Genomic DNA, 24,275 nt, shown 5'->3' with positions numbered 1-24,275 from the left:
AATTCAAAATTTAAATCTGCTACTGGATGCCATGTGATTTCTATAGACGGTCTCCTCCCCTGAATACTGTTCTACACAACAAACCAATAACCAAAACATAGATTCAGAGAATATACTCATATAATTAAGTGAACTTAATCTAACTAGGACAATAATAATATAACATAACATAATCATACTCCCATACTTAAATGACTAATTATTTATAAATTCTTTTTACAACGTTATGACTTGTGTGCTTACGTAGCCAAATCCACTAATTAATTCTTGTAACTCATGATTATAAGTAACCCTACAATTATTATGGGTGCACACATGAAAGATGAACCTTTATAATGAGGGATGTATTAACCGTTAAGTGGTACTTATTCTTAAGTTGTACTTGAGATTTTTTGAGATGATTGTTTAGGAGAAATTAGAATTTTCTGCATTTTTAATATTTTTTAGATCAAACATTAATTTTTTTTTTAAGATTGACACCACTCTATTTATCATTGTTGAATGAATTAAATTTTGAGATTAGTATGGTAAATATACACAAATCTCAAAATTTATACACATTCAATTGTATTACGTAGGGCGGTAAGCATAAAAGCGAAAAAATTAAGGTGTCTCTATTAAAAAGCGACATATTTTTACAAGGCTTGACTCATAACATGATAGACATAAAATACAAAAAATTGATGTTACACTTTATTCTCGTTCAAAATATTATTTTTATCTTTATTTTAGATCGTGTTTGATATGTCGCATTCACCTTTGTAATCGCAAAATTATCCAAAAATGTGCATAATGTGCAGCTAGTGATGTAACATTCTTGGAAGCATTTGTGTTTCTTTTTTTTAAATTTGTGCGTATCATGCGGTCATAAATTATTTTAAATACTTTTATTTAAAACTAAACACAAACAGTACTTGATAAAAACTGACCGCACAATATGATGAACAGACATAATCCACAGATTTTCAAAATTCTCATCAAAAGAATCCAAAGAGAACCCGTTGAATGTTTGACGACCGCAGACAGTGACAATCAGATGACATTAGGCATGACGTCATAACATAAAAATAACGAAAAAGATAGATTTTAGCCGCCACCAACTAAAATAAGAACACATGTCGAAATGGACGACATGTCGTATAAAAAGTGAAGACCATCTTATTCTTTCATTCTCAAAGGTAAATATTTTTCCTTCCATGATGGGGCCTGCATATCACATATATTACAGCATGTGCCACTCCCCTTTTCCCTTTTACTTGCGGATAAAGAAAGAAGGGGAAGGAGAAACAAGCAAAACTAGACCCCAAAAACGCTCTGGATTATACTGCACTAACTGCAGGTCAGGATAATCAGTGCAGCCCCGTGCGACGGAACCGAAACTGAAATTGTGTCGCCTACAATCCCCAAGTCTTTTCCGGTCCATTCTTCTATTCCCCTGCACGAGCCGCTGGCCAATTTCGTCATTGGAAGTTCTTTGGCTATGTCTGCTTTTTGCGCGGTTATAGTAGCCCAGTCGCCAAACAGATTGAAAAACGCTACGTATACTTCATCTGTAATTGCAGAGTCGCAAACAGAATTAGTTGCATTTACATCGATAAAGAAAAAAGAGTTGAGGAAATTGCGGCATGACCTGGGGTTCCAGTTGCAATCCAAGAGCGAGCAACATCAGTGACGGCTTTGTTATCTGAACATGTGATCAACTTGTAATTTGAGACTTAAAACCGTGATGGAAACACAATTTCAAGACTCGCCGACAGCATCAATGTATGAAGAGGCACTCGCGTTTTAGTTTATTACCTTCAAAGGAATCAATTCTTGCGCAGAGGCCGGAATAACTATTCACCAAGGTTCCATTGGGGTTCAACTCCCACATCTGTTAAGATCAGATATGCCATTTCAAAAAGTTGCTCATCCGCGGGATAATGCATTGCGTGCAGCTAGTTCAGATTGAACTCTAAGTGGTGTATCTATGTATGATATCACTTCTGTATAGAATTCAAAAGATCTATGAATCGGGACTTAAGATACCTGGTTCGCATCCCATCTACAAGGTGAAAGGAAACCTCTCTTAACGTCCTTCGAAGTAACCTTTTGCTTAGGAGAAGCATGCAAGCAAAGGTCCTTCCCGTCACTTGCTAATAAATTGACCTTCCCCTGATATCGCTGTTTGTCCGTTATGTCTTCATCTCTATATCAGCATTGAAACCAGATTAATCAAAATCGTAACAGTGCAAGTAAACATAATAAAATTGAGAATAATGGATCAGCAAAAGATAAAGAAATATTACATTGCCAAGAGAGAATCTCTTTTGTTTAAGCAAAAAGGTGCCCAGTGTTTGCTCCTTGAGTTATCTCTCCAGCAGATGTGTTCAAGATCCCGGTCAAGAGCTTGAGCAGACCAACCAATTGCTTTCGCATCTGCACAGGTAGTGAGGCCAAGAGAATGTGTATTTGAAGTTTTTGAATTTGTCAGATGTCTTCTTGATTGCTTGGTGTGAACTCGATCATCTTGCTTAACGGCTGCGCTCACATTACTTGTAAAGAGTGTAAACTGCAAATGCAAGAAGTCAAGATTTATGTTGATATCATGAACAAGTCTTAGGATTTTACGAAATTACGTTTTTCATCATACCTCCCTATTATTTGAGCTAAAAGAATTTATGTCCAGCAAGGCATCATCTGTGAGCATTCTCATTAATTCATCTGTAACTTTTCTCAAATCTCCTCCAAACATGATAGGAGACTTGGCCATAGACCACAAAGTCATCTGTGAAAACAAAAGCACAAGGTCAAAAAGATTGCTCAGGGAAAATCGAGGACTTAAAAACGACCTTGTCCATGTATGCACCTGTGTTCTTTGCTCATCCAAATTGAGATTCGACCATCTGTGTGGACCGTCATTTGTTTCTAAGGTTTCAACAAGAACCATTCATCAAATATAGAACTCAAATTTCAACAGTTTGAGCGAATAAGGGGCATTTAAGAAAATCTGAAATTGCCAGAAGATAACCCTGAACCGCGTTAAAAAGATTAAATCTAGAACTATCCGGTTGAAGTTGCTCAGCGGTATTAGCATGGACAATGTTGGTCCTAGATATTAAACCGATTGTTTTGGCACTCGAAAATGTTGTATATCTAAGAATATCGAAAGGAAAATATTCATTGCCAATTTGCCATATGAATGAAAGGAGAAGGCTGAGTCCAATAACCTGGTGCACTAAGCCATCCCAACGGTAGCATATCTAAATCAGGCCATGACTTCCCCAGCATGCCTTTGGCTCCTATCATATTAGCAGCAGCAAAATCCCTGATACGGAATGTATTGTGTTCAGCACACACGAGAAACAACGAGTATGTGAATTCAATCTGAACGAAAACCTTTTACTGAAAGACAAGTTATTCACCTGGCTACATCAAAATGGGCTAGGATATCTCCCCATGAATCCCAGTCATCCCCGGTTATACGGTACATGTTGACCATCCCATTTATAGGCTTGGCCATATCAGGCGTTGCACTGGTTCCGGGAGATAGAGAATATAATATAGGCTGTTGCCCAAGCGCACGCAGTTGCTGCAGATACTGGAAAATATACATCGTTTCTTAAGTATAAGGCTATAAGCACCCACTCTCCACCACAATATTAATGAAGATACATGTGTATGTCTTCGAGAGAGAGAGAGAGAGAGAGAGAGAGAGAGAGAGAGAGAGAGAGAGTTCGGGGGCAATGGGAAGGGAGAAGAATTATACCTCTGAAATATAGGTTATTTCAGGTACATCTAAGTCATCACCAAACACGCAGTCATTTTTTACTGCAAGGGGGTTAAGTAGAGAAGCAACGAAACAGAGTTAGCAAGGGATAAAGTATTCCAATCATACGTAGGCCGTCATCCATAACTGATGCAATCTTAATACCGAACCAAGCACAGTAATTTCTATAAATATCAGTTGGCTTACCAAAATCAACACCCCAGTCAGCATACTGGTAGTAGAGTGACCTCAAGAAGGCCTTTCCGGCATCCAACTCGGCATTCACACTCATGAATCCCTTGTCCATCCATGCGCACCTCCTGTCGGGGATCCCTATATCTTTTGCAGTCCATTGTCTTCCACCCTCTTCATAAGGAGACCCCTGATATAAAAAGCTCAAGTACTAAGATCAATGCCAACGCCGAATCTTTCATTTCGCCCATTAAGCCACTTATGCTTTCGAAGAAAAAATAAAATCACGTAGGTGTGTGCTTCCTGATTCTTTGTTAAAGATATAATTACGTTATACGATTCATCCTCCAAACTTATGTAAAATATAATGACAAGGAAAATGAGAGTCATGGGGCGATTAAGTAGCAGTACCGTTCTGACGTCCAAGATCTTGGTGTTCGCATCAAATGCCTGTGTACTTATTCCTCTCATGACATGGATCCCAAATTTCAGACCGAAGCTATGTACAAATGCTGCCACTTCAGTGAACCCTGTCCCATCTTTCGACGAAGGCCACCTATCTGGATCAGGCTGCGGCCTCCCCCATTCATCGATTACATCAAATCCATAAGATTTGACATCAGCGCCAGGAACTTTCTTCCTATACCACAGGTAATCCACCACAGCATACTGCATTGGAGAGAAAAAAACAAAGAACTACATTAAAACTCTCTCACACATACAAGTCCAACAACCAACAACCAAGCCTTGTGGTGTTGGCTGCATGAATCCTATGAATGAATGCGAAAAAAAAAAAAAACAAAAAAAAACAAATTCCACCAAACACCTCATATCCCTTACGAAGGAGCTTCTCTTTCATGATTTGGGCACTTTCCAGGAACTCATCCTCCGTAATAACCCAGATAAACGAGTCATACGAGTTCCAACCCCTCGGCGGGGTGCTAGCAAGTTCTTGTGATGAAACCCTGAAATCAGTAAACATTTGCACAAATAGTTTCAAATTAAATTTATCATTGCCATCTGGAAATGTCAAAAACCAAGTAGTAACTGCAGATCACAAATAATTACTGATGAAATTGAGGTTCCACCATAAAACCAATTGGCAATATGAGAAGTAGCCCAAGATCATATAAGCACATAGCAAACCTTGTCTGTGGGACAACTCTCAACAATTACTACCAAAAAAAAGAACAAACTGATAGCATTTATCCAATGCAGATGTTCCCAGTTACATGAAATTTGCAGAAACCCAAAAGACAATTACTTGAGCTGAAAATTCCAAAAGACAAAATCTTTTGGGTTGAAGAATTTCACAAATGCATATACATGATTTATTTTTTTTAACAACGAACCTCGTCTGTACGAGGGGATTTGATAATATATATGAATAAACAAATGGGCAAGTTGCAATTAACAATTCAGAAGTGGAATCTCACAGAAACAGTGAAACAAATTCTGGGTTGTCGAGTAAATGATCATGCTTATAATCAACAGTAAAAAGTGAAGAACTGGAGATGAAATGGTAAAAAGTAAAACTGGCTTTTTTTTCACCTCTGGCTGAGAAGACCGATGAAGAAACAGAGAGAGCTGAAAAGAAACAAGGAGGTGTTCATTGCTAAATGCCGAGGCTGTAATCCAACTCCGACCGCACCAGAATTCAGACGACGGAATCAGACAGCCGGAAATGGAGTTAAGGATGGCAGTGACACGTTACAGGCTTAAACCTTTGTCTTGACGCTGACATTTTATAACAACGTTTTGGTTTGGTCACGTCTGGAAATCACGTAATGTTATTTAGAAAAAAATCTGGTGATTTAAAGAAGAATATTAAGATTTCTTGTTTCTAAATTAATCTTTCGTGCAAAGACGATCATTCGATTCCATCTTTTATTGTTTTAGGATATTTCATAAGTAAATAAAGAAAGTTTTGCTTTGTTCTTGGTCAGTGTCAAGTGCCAACCGACATATATTTCACGCGCCTCTTCATTTTCAAATTCTTCTTGTATAACTAGGCTTAGTAGACAAAATAGTATTGAGGCTGACATAACTTCTCATTTTGACCCCCTAACAATGAAAATTGATAGAAACGGTCATTGAGTTTGTTTGCCGTATATCATTTTAGTCATTCCGTGAAAAATTTGTTAATATCTTTGTTAAGTGAAGGAGTTAGTTTGACAAAAATACTCTTTAAAAGGTGGTTACGTGACCGTTTACGTGACAATTGAACAATAATATTAACAGATTTTTCACAAAATAACCAAAGCAATTTACAACAGACAAACTCACTTCTATCGATTTTCATTGTTATGTACCAAAGTGAAGAGTTATGCCAATCTCAAAGACCACTTTGGCTAAAAAAAACCTTGGTTATATATGTTTAATTGGGATACTTTGATCCAAGTCCAAAAATTTGAGTTGTTATTGGATTTAGTCCAGTTTTCCTATTTTTCGACTTTAATTAAATTTCTTGATTTGAATATTTAATTATGAAAATCTAACCACTTTCATAGAAAACAATTAAAAGAAAATATATGTGTAATCATATATGAATCCTATATCGTAGGTTGACAAAATATATTTAATCTATGACAAAGGTATCTATGAAAATAAATAAAAATTAATCTACCCATCATCCATTAAAATAATTCAAAAAATTTCATCTTTCATACATTTATTAACCTGTGATGGAGTTGAAGAAAAAATTGATAACGAATTAGGAGCAGGAAAAAGGGCAAACAATATTTAATTCTTCTATTAAACCCTAAAATTGGGACAAAGAAAATCATATAAATAAAGGATAATATTTATCACAATTTAATAAAAAGATAATAAAAAACTTTATGTGAATAATCAGGAAATGGACCTAATCCAACTAAGTGGACTAAACCCAATAATGACTCGTAAAATCGGACTTATATTATTGCCCGGGCTTTGCCTTCCATGATGGGGCCTACATACCACAGATATTACAGCATGTGCCACTCCCTTCTCCCCTTTTGCTTGTTTCTTCCCCTTTTGCTTGTAGAAAAAGAAAGAAAAGGAAGGACAAGAAGCAAAACTACACCCAAAAAATGCACCTAACTACAGTGCAGGACAATCAGTGCAACCCCGTGTGGTATAACCGAAAACGAAATTGAGTTGCCTATTACCCCTAAGTACCGTCCCGTCCATACTTCCGATCCTTCGCAGGAACCTCTGACCAATTTTGTCATTGGAAGTTCTCTGGCTAAGTCTGCTCTTTCTGCGGTTATAGTAGCCAATTTACCGAGCAAATTGAAAAACGCTACGTATATTTCTCCTGCAATTGCAGAAATGCAAACAGAATTACAATTTGACAATTGAGAAATATGCAATAGTTACATCGACGATTGAGAAATATGCAAAACCTTTTCTTCCAGTTGCAATCCAAGAGCGGGCAACATTGTTAATGGCCTTAGCTGAACAGGTGATCAACTTGTAAGCTAAAATCATGATTTATACATAATTTCAAAACTCACTGACAGAATCAGTGCACGAAAAGGCACTCACGTTTTAATTTATTACCTTCAAAAGGATCAATTCTTGCACAGAGGCCAGAATAACTATTCACCAAGGTTCCGTTGGGGTTTAACTCCCACATCTGTTAAGATCAATTATGTCATTTCAAAAAGTCACTCAATCACGGGACAATGCATTCCGTAGACCTTGTTTAGATTGGACTCTCAATGGTGTGTGCAAGATATCAATTCTGTATACATTAAATATATGAATCGGGACCGAGGATACCTGGTTCGCATCCCATCTACAAGGTGAAAAGAAACCTCTCTTAACGTCCTTCGAAGTAACCTTTTGTTTAGGAGAAGCATGCAAGCAAAGATCCTTTCCATCACTTGCTAATAAATTGACCTTCCCCTGATATTGATGTTTGTCCGTTATGTCTTCATCTCTATATCAGCAGTGAAGCCAAATTTATCAAATTCCTAACAGCGCAAGTAAACATAATGAAACTGAGAAAAATGATCAGCAAAGCTAAAGAACTATTACATTGTCAAGAGCGAATCTCTCTTGTTTAAGCAAAAAGGTGCCTGATGTTTTCTCCTTGAGTTTTCCGTCCAGCAGATGTGTTCAAGATCTTGGTCAAGAGACTGAGTGGACCAACCAATCGCTTTTGCATCTGCACAGGTAGTCAGACCAAAAGCATGTGTATTTGCAGTTTTTGCATTTGTCAGATGTCTTCTCGATTGCCAGGTGTGAAACTGATCATCATTCTTAACGGCCCTTGCATTCACATTACTGGTAATGTATGAAAACTGTAAATGCAACAAAACAAGATTTTACGTTGCTACCATGAACAATTTTTATTCTTAGAATTATATGAGTTATTTATTCAACATACCTCCCTATTATTTGAGCTAAAAGAATCTATCTCCAGCACGACGTCATTTGTGATGATTCTCATTAATTCATCTGGAAGTTTTCTCAAATCTCCTCCAAACATGAGAGGAGACCTGGCAATAGACCACAAAGTCATCTGTGAAAATAAATGCACAAGGTCAAATTGATTGCTCAGCTAATCGGAAAGGACTTAAAAGACCCACTTGTCCTCATGCAAGTACCTGTGTTCTTTGCTCCCCCAAACCGAGATTAGTCCACCTGTGAGGACCGTGATTTGAACCTAATATTTTCAAAACATAAAACAGAAACTATGAGAACCACACATCAAATATAGAACTCAAATTTAAACATTTCAAACTAATAAGGTGCATTTCAGATTTTCTAGATTTCCAGGAGATAAATAACCCTGCAATGCCTTATAATGATGATTAATTCTAGAACCATCTAGTTTAAGTTGCTCAGCCCAATTGGCATGGATAAAGTTGGTCCTAGATATTGAACTTGATTGTTTTGGCACTCAAATGCGTCACGATGACAACCCATCAGCATGAAAGCATGCACATCAGGCAAGCGTCAATAGAGCTCGGTCATCTATCTAAGAATATTAATAGGAAAATATTCATTGCCATATAAAGGAAATAAAGATGACCTGGATCGCTAAGCCATCCCAATGGGAGCATATCTAAGTCAGGCCATGACTTCCCCAGCAAGCCTTTGGCTCCTATCATATCGGCAGCAGCAAAATCCCTGATACGAAATGTATTGTGTTCAGCACACACGAAAAACAAAGAATATGTGAATTCAATCTGAACGAAACCTTGTACTGAAAAACAAGTCATTCACCTGGTTATATCAAAATGGGCTAGAACATCTCCCCATGAATCCCAATCATCCCCAGTTATACGGTACATGTTGACCATCCCACTTATAGCCTTGGCCATATCAGGTGTTACTCTGGTTCCAGGAGATAGAGAATACAATATAGGACGCTCAAGTTGCTTCAGAATCTGGTAAAGGATGCATTATTTGTTAAGCACCCACTCTACACCACAATACCGCTGAAGATACATGTGTGCGCGTGTGATAGAGAGAGAGAGAGAGGAAAAAGAGGGGGGGGGTGGATGGGAAGCCAGCCTTACCTCTGAAATATAGGTTATTTCAGGTACATCTAAGTCTTCACCAAACACGCAGTCATTTTTCACTGCAAGGGGGTGGGTAAGAGAAGCAACCAATGATAAAGTTAGCAAGAGATAAAGCATGGACTTGACTAATAATATCAGGGGAAGTATCCTGATGACACGACTGATGCAATCTTAACATTGAACCAAACATGGTAATTTTTGTTAATTACCAAAATCAACACCCCATTCAGCATACTGTTTATAGAGTGACCTCAAGAAGGCCTTTCCAGCGCCCAAGTCGGTATTCACACTCATGAAACCATTGTGCATCCATGCGCATGTCCTCTCCTTAATCCCTATATCTTTTGCAGTCCATTTTCTTCCAGCCTCTTTGTAAGCAGTGCCCTGATAAGGAACGAGAATAAAAACTCAAGCATTGAGATCAATTGCTGATACCAAGTCTCTAATTTTCCCCCAGTACACCACTTATGTTTTTGAAGTTAAAAATGAATTACGTAAGTGTGTGCTTTCTGAATCTTTGTTAATGATAAACTACTACAATATTCGATTCATCCTCGAAACTTATGTATGATCACTACAAAAATGTGAGTCTATGTACATTTTCTGAATCTTTGTTGGTGGGATTAAGTAGTATTACCGTGTTGGTGTCCAAGATAAAGGTATTCGCATTTACTGCCTGTGTACTTATTCCTCTCATGACATGAATCCCAAATTTCAAACCGAGGCTATGTACTTTTGCTGCCACTTTAGTGAACCCCTTCCCATCTCTCGACGAAGGCCACCTAACTGGATCAGGTATAGGCCTCCCCCACTCATCAATCACATCAAACCCAAGAGAATCAACATAAGCGCCTGGAACTTTTCTCCTATACCATAGGTAATCCACCACAGCATACTGCATTGAAGTGAAAAAACAAAGATACATAAAAACACTCTCACACATACAAATGAATGCGAAAAAGGAAAAAAGAAAATCGAATTCTTATTGTATTCCAGCAAACACCTCGTATCCATGAGGAAGGAGCTGCTTTGCCATGATTTCGGCATTTGTGGAGAACTCTTCCTCTGAAATAGTCCAGATAAACGAGTCATACGAGTTCCAACCTCTGGGCGGGGTGCTAGCGCGATCTTGTGATGATACCCTGAAATCAGTACACATTTGCAAACACGATTTGCATCACAAAACCAGAAACATTGAGATGATCAAACTAAAACAAATTAGTAACAGAAAATCGCCGATTTGTACCCAAAAAAAAAAAAAATCCTAATAAATAATTAAAACAAAATAGTGATAACATGTATGCATCCAATTAGTTACTTGAAGTATACAGATTAATTTTCTTTTAAATGTTAGCAATTATTTGAGCTCAAAAACCCAAAAGAAGCAATCTTTTGGAGTGAAGAATGCCACAGATGCAAATATTGACAAACAAATGGGCAAGTTGCAATTAACAATTCAGAAGTGGAATCTCACAGAAACACTGAAACAAATCTGGGTTGTCGAGTAAATGATCAACAGCAAAACACAGAGCAAGTGAAGAATTGAAGATGGTGAAATGGTAAAAAGTAAAAGTGGTTTTTTTCTACCTCTGGCTGAAGAGACCGAGTAAGAAACAGAGAAAGCTGAAGAGGAACAAGGAGACATTCATGGCTAAAAGTAAAGGCTGAAGCTTTAACTCAAATCCTGGAAATTCGATTCCGATCAGACCAGGCCGGGATTCGGCAGATGGGGATGGAATCAAACAGCGGGAAATGGAGTTAAGGATGCTTTATCCTGCTCCGTTGTCTTGGGGCTTGGAAATGACGACATGCCATTTAAACAAGAAGAAGAAGAAGATTAAAATGTTTTTATCTTCCGGAATTTTGTTTTCTTGTGCCTCGCTTGGCGTCGACGTGGAAGATATATTGACGTACAAGAACGGATATCATCGGAGGATTGTTGTTGGATTCTTGGGATCTTTCCAAAGAGAATTCGGTGAGGATCATCTCTTTTAATCTTGGTCATCAGCAAGTGCCAAATTCTAAGAAAAAAATTAATTGGGCTCATCAATAGATGAAAAGAAGTTCTCTTCAATAACCGATTTAAAGACTTTTATGCTTGTAATTAAAATAATTTATATTATAACTCAGTATGTAAAGGTAATTTGTGCAAAACAAAAAATCAATTAAATATGAGATCGTTTGATCATTCAACTGTACCAAAAACATATGGATGGATTCGATAAATGAATTGTGAACCTATTATGTATTTAATACAATTGATTGACTAAACAACTTTAATTTTAATTGATTATTTGTTGATATAATATTTATTAGTAGTTATAATATGAACGATTCCAATCATAAGCACGAACTTGTGTGAATTAGTTGCAAACTAAATTAAAGAGAAACTTCTCCTCAGGGACTAGTGTAAACTTTCTAATAATAAAGAGCCAAATTCCGAAAATGAGATTAATTATTGAATGTTTTTTTTTTATTAATGTCATGATCAATTAAACGGTTTAATTAAAACACAAATATGGTTATTGATCGTATTAAATGGGCTGAGGTGATCTTATTTTTTATTTTTTCTCATTTCATAGCACCACTATTTTTTTTTAAGATCTTAGATTTGGATTTAAGCCAAAAAAAAAACAAAATATGCGCCCAAAATGGGTTTTAATAATAACGTCTTGTAACTAGGCACGAATATCTCTGTGTATATAAAAAAATAATAATAATAAAAAAATCTGCATGAATTTAAGTTTTTATTTACATCTTCTATCGAATATGGATAATTTACTTCTGTCATTGAAGAATTTTCCGGCAAATAAAAGAAATAAAATGTCCATATGAAAGCATTTTGCGTCTCCCATAAAAGATCTTAAGTTTGACCTTCGTAAATTACGAGTAGTATAATAAAAAATAGATTAAAAGTACTAAAATAAGCTAAACACCACTAGGCTGCTAGGTGCTACAATTATGGCTCACAAAAATCAGCATGGAATGATTCAAGCAGCAATCACTACCTGAAAAACATCTGTCACATTCCTCTAATAATTTACACAGTTCTGATGATACAAGCAAAAACTATCTGACATTCTTGACACAACCCAAACAAGTTTGATTTTTCCTCAATTTTCTTCATCACATAGAGCAACATTCTTTCAAACCTTTCGGGTACAAGTTCACGATTCCATCTCCCAGGTATACGTTCTCCGAGCTCTTGGAGGAGATGCTTCTCAATAATCGACTGTCAAGTTTGTCAACCATATGTTCTGTTCAAGCTTTACACATGCAAGGAGTTAGAGGGTTCTCCCACAAGTCGTAGTTTGGGAAGGTCGCTTCTGGTAATCCAGTTCGTGTTTCGTGGGTGACTACTACATCGTCTGCAAAGGTGGCCCAGCCCATGTAAGGGTCCCCAAAAGACTTAGACATCAGCCCCTTGTCTGGTTTTATTGATTTTTGACGATGACCCATGTACCGTCGTGCCCCTATGATCAGCTTAGCAAAGTTTCCTCCGTGGGTCATCACGAAAACATCAGACTTCAAGCACACCAGGAAGTCGAGTGCTGCCAAGCTAGTCACATGCTTCCTGAATTTATCCAACTCCGGCTTAGCTGCCAACTCTTCTTTCGTTACCTTTATGAATAGTAAAATGAGCGGATCAAAACAGTGTCCACATACAAATCCACTGATTATTCTCATTCGGAATCTCATTTTCTATAAGATGCTCTAAATAATGGAAAAAGGTATAATCTTTTTGATCTAATTGAAACTTATGAGCCGTCTTCATCAGACAAGTTCAGTCAGTAGAGCTATGGTAAACGAAATTAGAGGTGCATACCAGATTTGGGAACATGTTCCTCAGGGGCGCCATCCTGTTGTGGCCACCATAAACCTGTCCTGAAGCAACATAAATTTGAGTTTCCTTAGGATAGCCCATTGCTCGAAGAATGACAGCCACTTCCCCAGGCTCAAGGGGGCATCGCCCTTCCTTTCGCTTCTGCAGGGCTAGTTGCCATAGATGGGTACCATTCTGCATACCAAAATCACCATCAAAAGAAAAAGAAACACAGCAAGACTGATATTCTTTTAAGATTCTGACTCCATAACGTCAACCTAGATATTTTATTTACCTTGTATCGTCTCGGCCATTCTTTATATCTATATTCTGCCATTAGAGCTTTCTCTTCCCTTGTGCCCACAAAATCACAGAAAGATAAGCCTACCATTCCTTTCTCAAACCTAAGATGAAGGGCCCTGCAAGTGTAGAATTGTTAGTGAAGTTAAGGTACAATTACCAGAAATCTGAATGGATTTTAAGCTCATTTTCATAGTGCCAATGTTACATACATATAAGGATTGGAACCTCCAGTGCGATTTCTCATCCTTGATGCCAACAGATCAGCCATCTCCTCTATCTCGGGAAGAAATTTAAGAGCATGATAATTCACCCTGCACCTTAGCCTGTTGATTTCTTGAGGGACATTGTCATACCTGAAACCGGAGATGTATGATATTGTTAGCTTGTTATACATTGTTGATTTCTAACAGATATAAACGCTTACATTTTTTTAAAGACAAAAGAAACTTTCAGTCCTTTTCTTTCTACAAGAGTGTGTCTTGTGAGCTTTGGACAGCAGACCAGTATAAGAATTCCCAACTTACCCGAGTCGATCAACAAAAGGTTTTAGGGCCATTATCTTCTTCTCCTTAATTCGTGGCAGAACATTGTCTATGTAAAATTGTGCAGGTGCATACTTTGGAATGTTCTTTACTGTTCGTCTAAAGAAAAAAATTCACAAATCAGTGCGAGTTGCAGAGAAAAATCCATACAAATTGGAGGGAAAAGGAGAGGGGGGGGGGGGGGAGAGAGAGAGAGCGCTTAACCTTATACTTGTAAATAGCTCAGCTTTGTCAGTAAACCACTCAGGAATATCACGAACAATTCGTACATCATCCTTCAGGTAATCAATGAAATGGTCAACATCAAAGATATCTTCAAACTTCCTGCAGACATTGTCATACTCAAATCAAATTGCAATAATAAGAGATCCCAAAACAATATCTTATGAAGCAATTTCAAATAGGGATATTTCCAAAAGATCTTTAAAAAGCATGAAAGCAATAAGATTACAGTTTTTCAAGATTTGTAACAGAGACCATTAACATCAAAATGGAATTTTCCTGTTGTTTAATCGCGTATATACTTATATACTGGTTTTACGACTTTACACTATTATGACAGTGTGTATAAAAATAGAGGCAAAATCTCACGTTTGGTCTTTCCAAATCTGGTCCTGCTTCAGCACAGGCAAAATAAGGGTGGCATTCATTATTTTAGCCACAGCTACTGCATTGCATATCTGCATGGAAAAGATATACATTACAGTTCACATACAAAGATAAGGCAGAATCATCCGGCTTTAACTTTCTAAAAGAGTAATGCAAATAAACTTACAGAACCATATCTCAAACTAATAAGCAAATAAGCAATCAGAATAGTGCAAATCTCCACCATTATAATTTATGGAAAACTAATGAAAAGGGTGGAATGATTGCTTTTCATACACCATAGAAAAGTAATGGAAAATACGGGGTTGAAAAAGTAGATGAGTGAACAATTTTGTGTTTGAACAAAGAAATTCAGCCAAGCTACAATGTCATATAAAAGACCAGTCAAGCTCTTATGATGACAACAACAGCAGAGAAAATGTAATGAGCTTAAAACCAATGAAAGAGCGACAAGCTAACACACAAACACAACAAAGCGACTGCATTGCCGCATCAGCAGACAAGCTGTTGCCTTAGTCAGGCATCCATCCAGGTGGACACCAAGCAGGAAAACATAATATGGTTGAAGTTGTACAAGATGAACTATTACAGCTAATTAATTGTGACTAATTGGTAACAGTCTGTGGCCATCACTTAACATTACAACCAATGCTCAGGAGCTCCTGAAAAAACTCTCCATAAAATTCTAAAAATGTTTTCTTCCGTTTTCTCTAAGTTTCTCATTCACTTCATTCTCACAATGTGCAAAAATTAGGAGAAAGAAATTTTCTTGAACAGATAAACGGTATGACGGAGCAAGAACGTACCGCAATTCTTTGCTGATTTAGACCACCTTCAGCGTGAATAAATATGTATCCAGTTGTTTCATTTTCGGGTGGAAGATCTGCACAATGCCAGAAAGATTCTAAATTTAGAACGGTAGAACTAGACATAGTATTAAAGAAGATCACAGATCCAGTGCATCAAGTTAACAACAAAACAAGAGCTCAGCTCACCTGAAATCCCACCAAGGCGGCGCTCGGCACAGGGCTTCCAAGATGTGGTTGCTGAATACGGATTCTCCCACAGCGAAGGCGATTCCTTGACCTAGAAATGTAAATTTAAGTTCAACAATCTCACAATTACATCACAGAAATTCCAATATTGACCAAGCAAACAGCTTTCCCCAACTTACATGAGGGCAGTGAAGAGTAATGCCATCTTTTTTACACAAGTAAGGAGCATTCTGCAACACAAAGCCAAACAAACCAATTCAAAAACATCGAATTGCACAGCTCTAAGCAAGATTATCTTATCCCAATTGCCAAACACCAGAAATCCGAACAGGAAAAAGCACAAACAAGCCATACCACTCGTTTCACGATCGCCAGAATCGAGACCAGGCCGAAGATTGCGACGGCGATGACGATGAAGAGTGAGATCCTGGAGCTGTTGGGGTCGTCGGAAAGGGAGGGGCAGATGGATTGGAAATGGGAGAGGAAGGGACGGTCGCGATCCTTGAAGGGGGGGCGACCGCGGCCGTCGTCGTCGTCTTGGGGCTCGGTGTCGGTGATGAGAGGGGAGGAGTCCTCGTCGCGCTTCATTGGAGAAGAAGTGGCTCGAGCCCCCATCGAGATGGAGTGCCTGAGCTCCGCCATGGCTCGTTTCGGACTGTAAGTCATGTTTCCTTTGAGGTTTTACTGGCTTCTGGTTTGTTAAATGTCGAGTGGGGTAAAGCCAAAGCCGATGTAGCTTATTTTATTTTCAGAGGAAATTGGAGCAATGTGGCTTAATTTTAACCAAATTAGTGTAATGATGTTTTAATTAAAAATCTGTAATTCATGCGTCAAAATATGCATTTATGATCATTTTCGTCAATTCTGTTAGAATTTCCGTCAAAATGAGTCATATGTCACTCATGTGAGGCATCAAGAGCAAATATGAAAAACTAAATAAGAAAAATTGTAATATTAGTCTCACAATTTTAACTTAATTGACACTTTAACTCAACTGGAACAATAATTTCTCAAACTTCATTGTATTTATGGTCATTCCAACATGACTAATTTTGATAGAATTCTGACAGAACTGACGAAAAAGATCATAGTTGCACATTTTAAAAAGTTAAAAAATCAATAGTCATAGATTTTTAATTAAAATTAAATTTGCCGCAATTTTCACTTATTTTTATTTATGGGCAATGTAAATGACATTTTCGGACATTTAGACCAACTCCAGAGATAAGTCTCAAAATTTGCTTTCTGTTCCCGTCGAAAACACGCAGAGACGGAGCCGAGGAGCTCGGCACTCTACAAGCACACCAGTGACCGCCACATGGCGGCCACTCGAGGCCTCCTGTCTTCCTTCCAAAACCCTGCTTTCCCAGCCGCACCCAAATGTCCCATTCCTTCCTCCGCCGCTTTCCATATCAAAGCCTCCACCTTTACGAAGAAGAAGCAGTACAGCAGCAACATCATCAGGTGCGACATCAAGAGCTTCGGCCACCCGCACAACCTGACCATCGAGCGGGACTCTCCGGTTCACGTCTTCCGCGATGCTTCCGAAGCCCAATTGTCAATGGCATCCGATTCGGCAGGGAAGAAGGCGAAGAAGGTCTGCCTTTTCTACTGTTCCGAGACCAAAGCCCTCGCCCAGAACGTCGCCGCCCAGTCGGACTCCATCGTGCTCCGCAGTATCACGTGGAGGTGAGAGCTCCGACTGCAAGCGTGGCAATTGGGCATTTTGCCTCCAAGAATTTAACTTTCGTTTGTGGGATTTGTTTCTGTTGCTTCAATTTTGTAAATTTTGGATTCTTTTAGGAAATTCGACGATGGGTTCCCCAACATTTTCATACCCAATGCTCATGGAATTCGAGGGCATCATGTGGCGTTTCTGGCCTCGTTTAGCTCTCCGTTGGTCATTTTCGAGCAGTTATCTGTGATTTATGCATTGCCCAAGTTGTTCATCTCCTCATTCACTCTGGTGCTTCCATTTTTTCCGACGGGGACTTCAGAGCGTATGGAGGACGAGGGAGATGTCGCCACTGCTTTCACGCTCGCCAGGGCATTGTCGAACATTCCCATTTCGATGGGAGGGCCTACTAGTTTAGTCATCTATGATATCCATGCCTTGCAGGTTTTTCTATACCACATTTAGCATACAAAATTGCCTTCTCTTGGTAATGAGCAATGTGCAATGATTTCTGACCGTGTTGTTTTGATTGTTTGTTGCGTGTTCAGGAGCGGTTTTACTTTGGAGATAATGTCTTACCGTGCTTTGAGAGCGGGATCCCTTTGCTCAAAAATAGGCTTCAGCAGCTCCCTGATTCCGACAATGTAAACTGTGTATCTCCTCCCCATCTGTTGAGTCATAGAAAATCGTAGACGGCGACAAGGAGTAATTATTCAAAACAATTCTTATTTCTGACATTGTTTGATGAATTTCTTCACATTTCAGATATCCATTGCTTTTCCTGATGATGGTGCATGGAAACGATTTCATAAGCAGCTGCATCATTTCCCAACAGTATGTTATGCTTTCCTTTTCCTAATAACAAGGACGATATTCATCTGAAGGCTTATAGTCTTGTGTACAAGGCACAGCTAAACAGTGTTCGTTCAACTAATGTTGTGCCATCTCCTTGGCTGACATTTTCATGGGCCTTACATTTTCTGTGAGACGGCTTGCTTTAATTATGTTTCTCGCCGACTGCCTAACCTTCAAAAACTTGAATGCAGATTGTCTGTGCTAAAGTTCGGGAAGGTGACCAACGAATCGTGCGTATTAAAGAGGGAGATCCTAGAGGACGACATGTTGTGATTGTTGATGATTTGGTTCAATCTGGTGGTACCTTGATCGAATGCCAGGTATCCAGATCCTGAGCAAACTTCTTACTTACTGCCTCGTAAAGAAAGAGTTGTTCGATTTGTTCACAAGTTAATCTGAAATTCCATATTACGTTCTCATCTTGTTTTAGAAAGTTTTAGCCGCCCATGGAGCAGCAAAAATCAGTGCTTACGTAACACACGGGATCTTTCCTAATCGATCATGGGAACGCTTTCAAAGTGATTACGGAGGTATTACATGCTCTACTTGCCACCATATGGTGCTAACTTGTTTGAGACTCTCCAATTACAATTTCTAATTCCCTTGTGCATTCCTTCCTTCTTTTCCCAACCAGGGCACCCCGAGCATGGGCTGACCTACTTCTGGATTACGGACTCGTGTCCACTGACAGTGAAAGATGTGAAGAACAATCCACCATTTGAAGTTCTTAGCCTTGCTGGGTCCATAGCGACTACTCTTCAAATGTAAGAGTAACTTGGAAGCACTGGTTAGAAAGTGCCTTCTCTTTGGTTTTTGTTATGTTTTTGCCCCACCCGTTCTTCCTATGACGGGGTTGAATCATGCATAGAGAACATTAAAGCACTTGAGAATCCGGATGCGGCGAAGAAATTTTCACCTTATGATAGCCAATTTTGGAACTTCTATAACGATAAATTAGTTCAGTCCGTCAGCCATAACGTAGCTCTAGGAATAGAGCAAGAACGAATAACTGTTTATAACGACACAGTGGTTCTAGGCTTCTAGCATACACTTTCTTAAATTATGGATTTTCGTAGTGTAATTCAACGATCAGAACCATTCAGTTTTTAAGCTCTTTCAAGTATTATTCAGGCTAAATTTGCCTAAATCAATATTTTGTTGATCATCTACATTTTCATTTCAACTTTATCTAGAGAATTGTGACTTTATGGTCGTTTTAAATGACGCATTAGTTTTGGATTTGGATGATTTTTTGCAGGATGGCCCATGAATGAAGACCTGAAGACCTAAATATAGACGTCATGCTGGTTTAAATCCATCATGGGATTAGCTTGACCATAACTTGAGAAAGCCACGGGCATCCTTATTATAGAAAGCGTGTATATGCATACATAATACTTATGTCATATATTTATAGGCAAAACAAACAAAAACTTTCGATATTTATTTAATTCTTTGCCTAAAAAGTGCAGACCTGATGTACCTAACAGACTGAACCCATCAGGCGAGCTCCCAAATCTCCACTTCTGCAACTCCAAATTCATACCGCGCAACCACCTCCTACGAGATACCGACGACATGTGTATCACAACTCATGTATAACATATAACATTCGGTTTAAAGTTTCAAGCGGATTCATGATAAGTTGATAACCAAGTGATGAAAGCGAAAAATGAGCACAAGTACCTGTAGTTTGAGCAAAACTAAAACACATCCCTCCTCTGCTCCTCCTTTATCGCAATATCTATGTATTGAAGACTAATTCTGGGCCTCTATCACACTTCGTTAGATACTTTTATGTAATTCAAGAGCTTTTTTAGAGCCTTTCCACTGTCGATTGCCTCTCTGGCTCTATCCAGGGCAGAGGTTATGTCTTCTGCACCATCACATCCAAGTAAGTGATCAATCATTCCAGCATTCAACACTATTCGATCATAAGCTGGTCCCTTTTGACCGCGGAGTGCTGTTAACCCCAACTCTATATTCTTCACTACCTAAACTCGCAGGAAAAGTAATTATTTGTCACAAATTGCTGGCTTGTAGAAAATGAATGCAAAAACCTGTGTGCGCGCACGCACTTGTGTGTGAGTGAGAGAGAGTGCATGCCGCAAGATGGAAAGGGACTCTACCGATCTATCAGTTCTTGGAGTGTCAGTGGGTTCAAAACCATAGTCTACAGCATTAACCTCTAGACTGAAGCTCTGACGTGAAACACCTGCAAACCAAACTTTCAAGAGTCAGTCCCTCTGGTAGGATATTTGATGCAAGAATCTCAACATTTGAGGCAGCTACATAAACAACACAGATTTTTGAAACTAGTGGTTGGGAAAATACAGAAAATAACGTAAGGACTTAAAGAACAAACCATCAACTTCACAAGAGGATGCAAAACTTGTTGAACGAAACCCTGAACAGTAGTTTACAGGAAGTCCTTTTGATGAATGTGCTGAGCGCAATCTTGTTGTCATCGAGAGAGCTCCTTCCTCACCCTTCAGTAATAATAAAGTTAGACAGTAGTAGTTTATTTGAGTTACTCGGTTGATTAAAAAATAGTTGAGCTAGACTTATAAACTCTTATGTCTAAGATTTCAAAAGGGTTGATTAAAAAGTATTAAACACTACTATTTGAAGCACCATCCTCTTAAACTGCATAATAGCAAAGTACCAACCTTCACCACCAAGCCAGCATTGACACCTCTTCTTTTCATAAGCATTAAGAGTGGCTCCTCAAAACCTTCATGATAAAACCCAGCAACAATTGCTTCCTTCCCCCGGGCCTGTTGAGAAAGCAACAGATATTTCATATCTCTGTATGGTGCATCCCAAATTTGTATAACGATGCTGGGGTACTTATCACTTCAATCAATATTTCGATTGGAGGTATTGCATGAGAAAATTATGTTATTTGTTGATGCCTACTAATTTTTCAGAATTTAAAGTAGATAAATGAATTGCATGGTAGGTAAACAAGTATTCTGCATACGTACTATTTTGTGTAAATTCTAAATTTTACGCACAGATTTCTCTGCATAAAAATGCCAGTCGAGGTTTCAATGTAATATTTTATTTTTCAGGGAATAGAAATAATAAACCGTACTAACAAGTTATCAAAAGAAAACATTGATGTTGCTTACCTTCACAAATTGCTGAACCTTTTCAGTTGTCGCCAGTGGGGGACGTTTCTTAATATGCTCTCTCAACCTAACTAATGAATATCTGCAGAAGTCAAAAAAATGTAGCTATTATCAATATCATCCCGATTAGAGTACATACTAAGCTGAGCATGCCAAAATGTTGGCTAGAGATTCACACAGAGAAGGGCGGGCTTCGCGTTGACTTATATAGGCAAAACCAATGTCTTCATCCTGAAATAACGGAATAAAGAATTAAACCACTACCCGAAAGACATAAAAACAAAGGAATGAGTAACCACAGATACCTCAAGAAGTACTTTTGCTTGCGACGGGGTTACACTCGTATTTGCCCCCATAAACTTAAGCATCTGTTCTTCAGTAACACCTCCCTAAAAAAACCAAAAGCATCAGTACTCCGGCTTTATTAGTTTCCGTTATCAGTCAATTAGTTGAGCGGGGATGAAATCTCACCTTAGGCGGCATCCAATCCAAGCCGTGAAGCAAGCAAGATTCCGAATAGCAAGATCGAACCGCAGCAACAAACAATGTGCTTCTAAAGAAACGTGTGTTGCCATCGTAAGGTTCACCATAGTGGGTAAGTGATTTAACATCAGCAATTGGAGTATCACCTAATTAATCAACCATTAAGCAAATAATTCATCCTCTGAAGAAAAAATGAAGAGAAACTAATTGGGATAATTAATTAGACTAGAGCTTACCGAGTTCATCATCAAATGCAAGGCAGTAAGCTTTCAGCTCACGGTCCGTTTCTCTGTTCATCCGCTGACCAATCAACAATGCCGAAAGCAACGCTTCACTCACACTATCAGACGACGTTGCATCATCCATTGATTTCAACGGAAGAACGTCTCGCAGTACGCCTTGGACTTCTTCGAATCCGAGGTGGCCGCCGGCGAGGACCTCTCGGAGGGCGCCGACCAATCTCATATCGCTCGCGCCGTTCCCGACGAAATGGGGTCCGATTGAGCTTCCCGCGCCCATCAACGACCCCTCTGGATCGGCAATGAACACCACGTCCGCCGGAAGAGCCCGAACCAGAAGCGGCCAGAACTGGTTCATCGCGCGGGTCTCGCCCTCGCTCCACTGCGTCGCCTCCGGAAAAGCGTTGGCGCGAATAGACATTGCCGCGAAAAATGCGCCGAGCTGCGACTTCGACACCGGCTCCTCATCCTTCAGCACGCCCTTAACCGATCTGTAAATGGTGTCGAGCACCTTGAAGGCCTGATCCTCGCTGAGAGGTTTGGTCTGTGTGGGGCCCGTGCAAACCCTAGTCTCAGCTTCCAGCACCGTCTGATTCGGCTTCGGAATATCGAAGCACCGATACGAAGACGAAATCGTCGGGTTTCCGGTATCGGATTCCGGTATGTTTGATTTTTTGACGGTGACGGATTCCAACACGGCTTTGGTGGTTAAGGTTAGTTTTCTTCCGGTACGGCGGCGGGCGGTATATGCGGGGAGGTTGAGGAGTGTTTGGGTAAGAGAGTGAGTGAGGCTGCGATGCTTGGCGGTGGTGGAAGTGGTGGAGATGGAGGTGAAAAGAGAAGGTTCTGGATTGAGAAGAGATTTCATGGTTCGCTTTTCTTCGCGAGTTTTCTTCTTCCTACAGCTGGTGCTGCTTCGAGAAGAACGCAAAACTGGAGATAGCAGCGCCCACACTAAACCTTTTGTTTATTATTTTAAAACTTCCAACGTTCGAACGTGGTTTTTATTTTTAAGAAATGCTAAAAACTAAAAAAATAAACGACGAAAAGTTTGCAATATTGTTCACTTTTAACGAAAAATTATATTTTTACATTAAAATATCAATGTACCATTCATTTACTCTTTATTTTATCCTTATCGTTAAAACTCAAAATTTTCAAGCCATTTTCATTAATTTTCCTAAAAAATAATGATAGAGAGATTAAATTTATTATGATGTGTCAGTAATAAAAATAAGCACGTTTATCAACGTTTAAGTAATAAACCAATCACTAACTTTCATATCATTTAGTTTTCAAAACTTTGTCTTCAAATTTAATCTTCCTAACATTACCCAAACTAAAAAAATATGACTCTCTGTCACTTTTTCCTCTTTTTTCTTTTTTTGTATAATGTGGTTACTGTAATCGACGTTAAATTATGAAGTGAGAGAGAGTCCATGGAGAGTAAGAGAGTTTCCTTAACATATTTATGTTATTTTTATTTTTTAATACTAAAGTGTGCAATAATTGGGTTAAGTCACACAATAGTTCAAAAATAATAAGTTGGTTTGAATTTGTTTCGACAAAAATAAAACTTAAGAATGTGTCAATAATAATAATGTGTTTTGAATTCATTTTCGACGAAAATAAAACTTAAGAACTACCACTTAAAGGGAAAAAAAAATTACTAAACTGTAGTATTAGGTGACCAAAAAATCACTTTCAAGATGTATAATTTGGTGTGTTCATCATAATAGATAGATTTTATACGATCATAGAGTAAAAATGGCATAGTAGGCAAAAATAATTAAATCAAATCAATTGTGATTTAATTTAATTTAATTTGGTCCAAGTTTACACATTTTAGTGAAGAAATTGAATCATATCCAACGCTAGGAATTAGTTCAATAATTTTGAATTTTTATTGAATCGAAAGTGTTTATTACGTTGGTACCCTAGTGTTGAGATACGATGATGTCGAAGGCATCGATGGCGATGGCGACGGCAAATTCGATGAGAAGATGTTGCATATCTAATGGAGATGAAAGACGAGTAGGTATGATAGCAACCGCGTGATGCATATCAAATGAAATAGAAGCAGGTGGAGAGGAAAACATGATAAGACGAAAGTAGGTGAAGGATGTATACTGAGAGAAACAGCCAAGAGAAAATAGGAATT

General features: G+C 38.6%; 5 protein-coding genes across 6 annotated transcripts; 1 reads left to right on the top strand and 4 right to left on the bottom strand.

Moving 5' to 3' along the window:
* Positions 1 to 1,101: 1,101 nt before the first annotated feature.
* On the bottom strand, positions 1,102 to 5,835 carry LOC125471525. Its single transcript, XM_048572006.1, has 14 exons — positions 5,492 to 5,835; positions 4,767 to 4,905; positions 4,352 to 4,609; positions 3,956 to 4,130; positions 3,749 to 3,810; positions 3,405 to 3,580; positions 3,210 to 3,307; positions 2,849 to 2,907; positions 2,633 to 2,767; positions 2,289 to 2,551; positions 2,029 to 2,188; positions 1,798 to 1,873; positions 1,631 to 1,684; positions 1,102 to 1,550 (listed from the first exon to the last, which is right to left on the bottom strand). Exons 1-14 carry the CDS (start codon positions 5,551 to 5,553, stop codon positions 1,330 to 1,332), a joined length of 1,938 nt encoding a protein of 645 aa, XP_048427963.1. The 5' UTR covers positions 5,554 to 5,835; the 3' UTR covers positions 1,102 to 1,329.
* Positions 5,836 to 6,707: 872 nt separating this feature from the next.
* LOC125471524 (probable alpha-galactosidase D) lies at positions 6,708 to 11,210 on the bottom strand. Of its 2 annotated transcripts, none has more exons than XM_048572003.1 (14): positions 11,044 to 11,210; positions 10,460 to 10,598; positions 10,094 to 10,351; positions 9,666 to 9,840; positions 9,454 to 9,515; positions 9,158 to 9,321; positions 8,964 to 9,061; positions 8,536 to 8,594; positions 8,316 to 8,450; positions 7,964 to 8,229; positions 7,706 to 7,865; positions 7,469 to 7,559; positions 7,327 to 7,377; positions 6,708 to 7,238 (listed from the first exon to the last, which is right to left on the bottom strand). In XM_048572003.1, the coding sequence occupies exons 1-14, from the start codon at positions 11,103 to 11,105 to the stop codon at positions 7,018 to 7,020; spliced, it is 1,941 nt and encodes a 646-aa protein (XP_048427960.1). In that variant the 5' UTR covers positions 11,106 to 11,210; the 3' UTR covers positions 6,708 to 7,017. The 2 variants fall into 2 exon arrangements, with proteins under 2 accessions (XP_048427960.1, XP_048427961.1); XM_048572004.1 differs by having other exon boundaries at positions 7,484 to 7,559.
* Positions 11,211 to 12,431: 1,221 nt separating this feature from the next.
* On the bottom strand, positions 12,432 to 16,385 carry LOC125471327 (protein PECTIC ARABINOGALACTAN SYNTHESIS-RELATED-like). The gene is made up of 11 exons (XM_048571641.1): positions 16,083 to 16,385; positions 15,908 to 15,958; positions 15,729 to 15,819; positions 15,540 to 15,616; positions 14,716 to 14,804; positions 14,329 to 14,448; positions 14,107 to 14,223; positions 13,792 to 13,935; positions 13,575 to 13,698; positions 13,283 to 13,474; positions 12,432 to 13,077 (listed from the first exon to the last, which is right to left on the bottom strand). The coding sequence occupies exons 1-11, from the start codon at positions 16,368 to 16,370 to the stop codon at positions 12,718 to 12,720; spliced, it is 1,653 nt and encodes a 550-aa protein (XP_048427598.1). The 5' UTR covers positions 16,371 to 16,385; the 3' UTR covers positions 12,432 to 12,717.
* A 546-nt stretch (positions 16,386 to 16,931) lies between these two features.
* LOC125471328 (ribose-phosphate pyrophosphokinase 4-like) lies at positions 16,932 to 19,729 on the top strand. The gene is made up of 8 exons (XM_048571642.1): positions 16,932 to 17,417; positions 17,532 to 17,847; positions 17,952 to 18,047; positions 18,169 to 18,237; positions 18,450 to 18,578; positions 18,689 to 18,788; positions 18,893 to 19,022; positions 19,517 to 19,729. Exons 1-8 carry the CDS (start codon positions 17,047 to 17,049, stop codon positions 19,530 to 19,532), a joined length of 1,227 nt encoding a protein of 408 aa, XP_048427599.1. The 5' UTR covers positions 16,932 to 17,046; the 3' UTR covers positions 19,533 to 19,729.
* On the bottom strand, positions 19,601 to 23,080 carry LOC103949801 (anthranilate phosphoribosyltransferase). The gene is made up of 10 exons (XM_048571640.1): positions 22,112 to 23,080; positions 21,864 to 22,021; positions 21,698 to 21,781; positions 21,571 to 21,623; positions 21,393 to 21,474; positions 20,928 to 21,035; positions 20,624 to 20,747; positions 20,388 to 20,473; positions 19,945 to 20,252; positions 19,601 to 19,818 (listed from the first exon to the last, which is right to left on the bottom strand). Exons 1-9 carry the CDS (start codon positions 22,980 to 22,982, stop codon positions 20,034 to 20,036), a joined length of 1,785 nt encoding a protein of 594 aa, XP_048427597.1. The 5' UTR covers positions 22,983 to 23,080; the 3' UTR covers positions 19,601 to 19,818; positions 19,945 to 20,033.
* Between the last annotated feature and the right edge of the window lie 1,195 nt (positions 23,081 to 24,275).

Source organism: the organism of the source record quoted next, unplaced genomic scaffold (assembly GCF_019419815.1).
Source record: "Pyrus x bretschneideri cultivar Hongxiangsu unplaced genomic scaffold, Pyrus_bretschneideri_v1 Contig6, whole genome shotgun sequence".
NCBI lineage: Eukaryota > Viridiplantae > Streptophyta > Magnoliopsida > Rosales > Rosaceae > Pyrus > Pyrus x bretschneideri.
The sequence above is the reverse complement of the archived record's forward strand: the minus strand, read 5'-3'. Positions and strand labels throughout refer to the sequence as shown.